Below are 6,898 nucleotides of genomic sequence, written 5' to 3' on the forward strand. Positions count from 1 at the left end.
GGTACTTTATTATAATTATCACATCTTTTGCTGTAGATTTCAGGGAACTTCAGCCCACAAACTAGGGGCTCTCCTCCTCACAGATCAGTGTTTGCTCAGCCTTTTAGTTCTTGGCAGGTGTCCCCTCTAGTTCCTTATTTGCTTCCATGGGTGGATGTGCCAGAGGTGAGTGGGCTCATCCACTATGGACACGATGCTTGGGTAGAATGGACATGGGTCAGGGCTGTGACGTAGCTGTTTATAGTTCTTCAAAGGTATTGAGCTACCCTGGTGGCTCAGACAGTAGAGAACCTGCCTGCCAATGCAGGAGGCATGGGTTCGATATCTGGGTCAGGAAGATTTCCCTGGAGAAGGGCATGGCAACCCATTCCAGTATTCTTGCCTGGAAAATTCCATGGACAGAGGAGCCTGGCGGGCTACAGTCCACGGGGCGGCCTAGATGAGAAGGGCAGGGCCCTCCTCACGCCCAGGCGGGGCTGGGCAGCCCCGGGAGGCGGCGGCATCCGAGTCTGGGCGGCCCCGGCCCAGCCCAAGCCCTGGGGTCAGCGGCACCCCTGCCGCCTTTCCAGCCCCAAGAGGAAGAGAGAAAAGAAACACAGAGGAGGGAAAAGACAGGCAGGGCGCCTAAGAAACCAGGGCCCAGGGGAGGAGCCAGGGCTTCTGCCGCCCCCCCACCCGGGGCTGTCGGGGGCTGGTCGTGCCCCTCCCCCACCCCAGGCCACGCCAGCTGCTGGCCCCACGCTCGGCCAGGAAAACACTGGAACAGCAGGCACACAGAGCATGCTGTCCACACGGCCCAGGTTCTCCGAGCTCAGGCTAGTCCTCCCAGAGGAAACTTGTTTTTAGAGGCAACAGTTCCCTGGTCTCATCTCCCTTCCAGCCTAGAATGACAAGGTCAGGGACAAAGAGCAGCTGTTCCCCGGGCACCTCCGTCTGCACCGGTCTGACCACTCTTGTCCCACCTCGGCCGGATCCGCCAGCTTCTCCCAGAGGCGGCTCTGGCTCCCATGTACCCCATGATCCACAGGGCTTCCGAGGCTTGCCAGGGGAAGCCCAGACCTGTGCCATGACGCTGCAGGATTTCTGGTGTCGATAATCTCATAAAGTGTTTGGGGAGGTGAGGGGCAGGCGGGGAGAGGGCAGCTTGATTTTCAGTGTCTCGATTTTGTTTACGGCGAGATGGTTAGCAGGAGAGGCAGCGGTGAAGGCCCATCCCACTCGTTTGTGGCTGCAGGATTTCAAGGTCTCACACAGCTCCATTTAATCGGGGCTCTGATCTCTTCTCAGCCTTTATCTTGATGAATAAGAGAATAGGGAGCTAAGGATCTTGACGACAGAGATACCCCTTAAAGGTTGAGCCCTGAGACTCTCTGCTCCATGTCCCTCTGTCCCCAGTCCCTAGCTAGAGGCCCCCGGCCCCCAGTGCTCTCCTGGGAGATGGCAGTACTCGATGGATTATTTGAGTGTCTGGCAGCATCTGTTTATGCCTCTGATTATTCAGCCTACTGGCCAATAGCACATTCATAAGGGGTGAACCCTAGGGATGGAGGAGAAGGTCAAGTTCTAGTCAGCTTCATTCCTTGGCAACTTTTACCCTAAAGGGGCTTAATGGCAAAAGCGAGTCAAGTATTATGAATATGGAGTTTGGAACAATTCAACTTTCCAATCACTCATGCCACACTTGTCCGCCACAGCTGTGGAGAATTAAGTTCTGGTTTCATTTAAAAAACCCTGGACAAGCCTCTACCTCTTGACCGAGACATCTGGGAGCCAAGCTACTGGCCCTAAAATTTGAATTTAAGGTCAAAATGACAAAATCCCCAATGCGTTTTAAAAGGTTAGTTGCTTAGCTGTGTCCATCTCTTTGCAACCCCCGCTCTCCTGAGCATCTCCCAGCCTTTGGCCCCAGGGAAGAAAGAGCCAGAACGGGGGTGGGACCGTGGGTCAGCCAGAGCGGAGTGTCGGCGGGAGCCCTCGCCCACGTCATCTCGGTTCCAGTCGGCAAGACGAGAAACTCCCCCGCCTGCATCCTGACACCAGCCAGGGGTCCTCCAGTCCCGTTCCGTCCTGACCTCCCTGCCTGGGGTGGGCACAGGTGCCACGAGGTCAGGGGCTCTGCTCGCTTCTGATGCCCCCCGCTGGTCTGTCTACTGGAGGGATTCAGGGCTTCCTGCAGCGCCCCCTCCCCTGTCTGATGATACTCTGGAGCAACTCCTGGGCCTTGGGGGGGTGCTGCACTCAGGATTCCAGTTGGATTATAAGGGACACAGGGGAGGAACAGCCCCTCGCTCCCCCTCTGAGAAGAGCAGCCTGGGACACGGGGCTCCCCCCCCCCCGCAGGGATCCGGCAGGTCGCGCTCCACACGCGGACGTGCCTGCCCACCTGCGGGCTCCCCCAAGCCCCATGTCCAGAGCCATCACGCGGGTCTCAGGACTTGGCCTCCATCTCCAATCCCCCTTCCCCAGAGGTCAGGTTGGCCTGAGTTCTTTCTGGGGAGCAGACCCCATCCTGGGCTCTCTGGGGACCCATGAGGAGCTGGAGTGATCGCACAGGAGATTCCACGGTTTGGGTCACTCTTCACGCGTCCTCACACTCGTTCCATGACTGCTCTCTCCCCTGGAGCTGGAGTGATCGCACAGGAGAGTCCACGGTTTGGGTCACTCTTCACGCGTCCTCACACTCGTTCCATGACTGCTCTCTCCCCTGGAGCTGGAGTGATCGCACAGGAGAGTCCACGGTTTGGGTCACTCTTCACGCGTCCTCACACTCGTTCCATGACTGCTCTCTCCCCTTCTGCCTCGTAACTGTGCCTTCTCTGACCTCCCGAGGGGGTTTCTCTCCAGCAGCCCGTGCACAGCATCCAGATTCTGTCTTGTGCTGGAGTGAGCTGGGCACATCACGCATCACCCCTGCCGCTCCCCGAGCTGCTGGAGGACAGAAGCCTCGTCTGATGGGGCCCCTCGTTTCTTGGGAAGGGCATGCCACACAGAAGCGGCTCTGTCAGCCCTCGATGAGCGGGGGTCGGGTGAGAAACCAGACTAGCGGGGCCTGACTCCAGAGAGGTGTGCACGCTTCTGCTGATGTGCCGGGCGCTGCTCTCCTGGGGTGGCTTAGTGGGGGCTGGGGGACACTGACCCGGTCAAGGGACTGGACAGCAGTGTCCCCCCACTCCTGGCCTCCTGGCTCCAGGGCGCCCCCTTCAGGAGGCCCTTCCTGACCCCCCAAGCCATCCTCACAGGCTCCAAGCAGCTTCAGGATGGTCCCCGTTAGAATTGGAACCTGCCAGTGTGTTTGTCTTGAACGTGAATCGTGTCCTCTGAGTTAGCGCTCTGGGGCCTCTTGGTCCAACAGGGGGTCACAACATGCCCCTGTTGCTGAAAGGTCCACTCGGGTCAGTGCGGGCATGTCGAGATGGGAGCCGGTGTGCCCGACCCTGGGGTAGAGGGGAAACAGCGTGTCAGACGCCCGAGCGGCTGGCAGCCTGCGGAGCTCTGGGTGCCCCAGGCTGCGGCCAGTGGGGGCTCGCCCGCGGCCAAGGGTCCGGGTGAGGCTGTGAAGGAGGGAATGAGGGAGTTATGGGTGCGCCTTCTGATCCCCAGCAGACTACAACAGCAGCGAGCTGAAGACGGCCTGCCGGAAGCATGAGCTCTACGTGAGCTTCCAGGACCTGGGGTGGCAGGTGAGTGCTCCTGACCGTCTCAGGGCCTCCTCTCGTCCTGAAGGCAGCGGCTGCCATCATCAGAGACCTTGCACTTCAGGGTCGGGAAGGTTCCTCCTGGGAAGGTACTTAGGAGCCTTTCAGTTGCCTAGGTCTTGGAGAGGAGGGGAGACAGCCCGCCCACTTGTGCTTGAAGCCCCCTGCCCCTGCACCTCTCCAGGGACCCCCAGGTGCACGGCCTCCGAGTCCCTGCAGATCCGCAGCCAGCCCAGAGTTCTCCCCTCGTTCTTTCTCAGTCCCCAGGGCCTGCGTTGCTTTGGGCATTTCAACAGTGTGCACTGCGTTTCGAGAAAGGGCTGGAAAAACTGATCTGACAGTTATCAGCTCACCCAGACTGGAAGGGCACCCGTGTGCTGCCTCCTTCCTGAAGCCGCTGCTCAGGCAAATTCTAGGTGCCACGTGACTGGAGATGGTTCTCGTGTGCAGGTGGCCTTATGGGGACAGGGGAACCCTGGACTCCAGGAGGCACCTCTGGTCCAGGTTCCTGGAGCCGACCACCCGCAGGCCTGCAGGCAGGCCGGGGCAGGTGGGCCCAGCTGTGGGAACCAGGGCTCCAGAGTCAGACTGAGCAGGTCTGCACCTCACTCTGCCCCTCACGCGTCCTTGACCCCGTGTCTGTCTCCTTAGCTGCCCCACGTGAGCGAGGCCTTCTCATGGGGTTCCTCAGCACCCAGGGGGTGTGGGGCCCGTGTGCTGACCCCTTGTCGCTTCCTTTTGTGTTCAATTAAGGACTGGATCATTGCCCCCAAGGGCTACGCTGCCAACTACTGTGACGGAGAATGTTCGTTCCCTCTCAACGCACACATGAACGCTACCAACCATGCCATCGTGCAGACCCTGGTGAGCGCTGGCCGGCTTCACGCCACGGGGGGCGGGGGGTCAGCCAGGACTGGGGGCCATCCCTAATGCCGCCCCCTCCTCTCGTCTCTGGAACAGGTTCACCTCATGAACCCCGAGTACGTCCCCAAACCGTGCTGCGCGCCCACGAAACTGAACGCCATCTCGGTGCTCTACTTCGACGACAACTCCAATGTCATCCTGAAGAAGTACCGGAACATGGTCGTACGAGCGTGTGGGTGCCACTGACTCGGGGTGAATGGCTGGGGACGCTGTGCACACACTGCCTGGACTCCTGGATCACGTCCGCCTTAAGCCCACAGAGGCCCCCGGGACGCAGGAGGAGACCCCGAGGCCACCTTCGGCTGGCGTTGGCCTTTCCGCCCGATGCAGACCCGAAGGGACCCCGTCCGCCCCTTGCTCACACCGTGAGCGTTGTGAGTAGCCATCGGGCTCTAGGAAGCAGCACTCGAGCGTCTGAAGTCTGGGGACTGCAGAAATGTAACTTGGAGGGGTTCCCCTCTGCACCCTCCCCAAACCCACCAAAATCAGTTACTGCTTTAGATCCTTGTGGTTTTAGAGAGTAAATAGGGAAAATAATCTTGAAGTAAAAGTCGTCTTTGGCTCAAATATCAGCGGGTTCAGTAGCTTCTCAGAGTTTGCAGATCACGGAAGGGTCGGATACACCTCTGTTCCGATCTTGCCCTGGGAACGTGGGTCTCAGCTGGGCGGCCTGCAAGTAAGTGCCTTTTGTCTCAGTCTTGCTGTCATGTGGGCATTTTGTTGGTGAGAGAAGATACACTTATTTTAGTTAAACTACATCCTTTACCCCTCTCCTCGCCCCAGCATTTGCTGTTTTCTGTGCTAGGACCAAAAGCAGAGAGTGAGTGACCCTCTCTTTGAGGGGGAGGCTCCACAGAAGAGAAGCCTTTTTAAAGCCATCGTTTACCCGAGCGACTCGTCTGCACCCCTTCCCGTGGGGGATGGCTCTCTGAAAAGCTCACTTACATTAGGACCGCCACTTCTCCTGTGTTGGTAACGCAGTTCTTTGATGGGATAGCGTTCTGCATCAAGGGTTTAGACCAGTAGAAGCGATGGGCTGAGGACTTCCTAAGTCATCTAGACTGAGGAAGGGGTTAGGACAGGCGTGTGGGTTGGGAACCGAAATCATGGTTTTCTCCTGTTGAAAATGAGACTCAGATCAAAGATGAGGATGTTCTTAAGATGTCTTGTTCACGATCATGTACTAGGAAACCAATTCATACTAAACTGATTAAATAATACATTTATGATCTATATCTGCACTCACAGCTTTTTTGTAAATAGAAACTATAATTTATTGTCTATTTTATATCTGTTTTGCTGTAACATTTAAGGGAACACCAGACTTTTTTTTTTAAAAAGAGTTTATTTAGAAAGTATCATAGTGTAAACAAATTGTACCACTTTGATTTTCTTTTAAAACAAGACTCAATGCAAAGCCGAAGCCACTCATGAAGATTGTGCTTCTCTAGAAAGTTGGGTTTTTTTTTTTTTAAAAGAACATCTGTGAACCATACATGATTAATAAAGATCTCCTTTAAGGCAGAGGCTGGCCAGGATCCTGCTGTTTCATCTGCTGCGGACAGTGGACGGGGTCTCGTTTCTCACTAAGCAGCCACGTTGCCTGAGCAAGGGCGGTGGGGCGAAGGGTGTTATCACGAGGGCTAACTGATGCGGAAGGATGTACAGGTTACATACCTTATGGGAGCCTAGGCCTACGGCGGCTGATTTCCAAGGGCGTCGGTAAAAGGGCTTTATACCCAGGATGGCGTGAATCAGGACACCAGGGACGTGGCCGACTGCAACCCTGCCTGCCTTGGTCTGGAGGTCGAGTCAATCCCCTCTGCACACAGGAGATGGGCGGCCTCCTGGAAGGCGGACCGAACACAGGGCATCTGCCGCCACCTGCTGCGGGGCCGCGGGGTGTTCCCGGTCCCTGACACCCGACCTGGGAGAGTTCGTGCAGCCCTCCTGCCCCCTCCTGGGAGGCAGAGACAATCACAACCTTCCTAGGAGTTCTTAGAAGGGTCACGACGAGCTGTGTGGCACTTCCCACGTCCACAGTTTCCACGAGAGACATCGAATCCTGACGTTCACAGGGACTCTGGCTTCACATTCCCAAATGAAATCTTGCAGGAGAGACAGAAGTATTCCTTGAACAGTAATAAGCAATCGGTCAAGTGTCAACACCCACACAAGGCCATGGCAGCGGCACTATCTTACTCAGGCACGTGTCAGGTACCACGGCTTTCACGGCGGCTCACCACCCTCCGTGAGAGGCACCCGCAGAGACAGGAGGT

At 57.0% G+C, this 6,898-nt stretch overlaps 1 protein-coding gene across 2 annotated transcripts in view; it reads left to right on the plus strand.

Moving 5' to 3' along the window:
• BMP6 (bone morphogenetic protein 6) overlaps positions 1–5,951 on the plus strand; it is a 165,292-nt gene extending 159,341 nt beyond the window's left edge. Inside the window, exons 5-7 of one of the 2 annotated variants that reach the window (XM_070361240.1) lie at positions 3,601–3,680; positions 4,449–4,559; positions 4,656–5,951. In XM_070361240.1, the coding sequence (XP_070217341.1) occupies positions 3,601–3,680; positions 4,449–4,559; positions 4,656–4,805 (341 nt within the window). In that variant the 3' untranslated portion in view covers positions 4,806–5,951. The remainder of the gene's footprint in view (positions 1–3,600; positions 3,681–4,448; positions 4,560–4,655) is intronic. The other variant, XM_070361241.1, reaches the window with a different exon arrangement.
• Positions 5,952–6,898: the final 947 nt, after the last annotated feature.

This window comes from Bos mutus, chromosome 23 (genome assembly GCF_027580195.1).
Source record: "Bos mutus isolate GX-2022 chromosome 23, NWIPB_WYAK_1.1, whole genome shotgun sequence".
NCBI classification, from domain to species: domain Eukaryota; kingdom Metazoa; phylum Chordata; class Mammalia; order Artiodactyla; family Bovidae; genus Bos; species Bos mutus.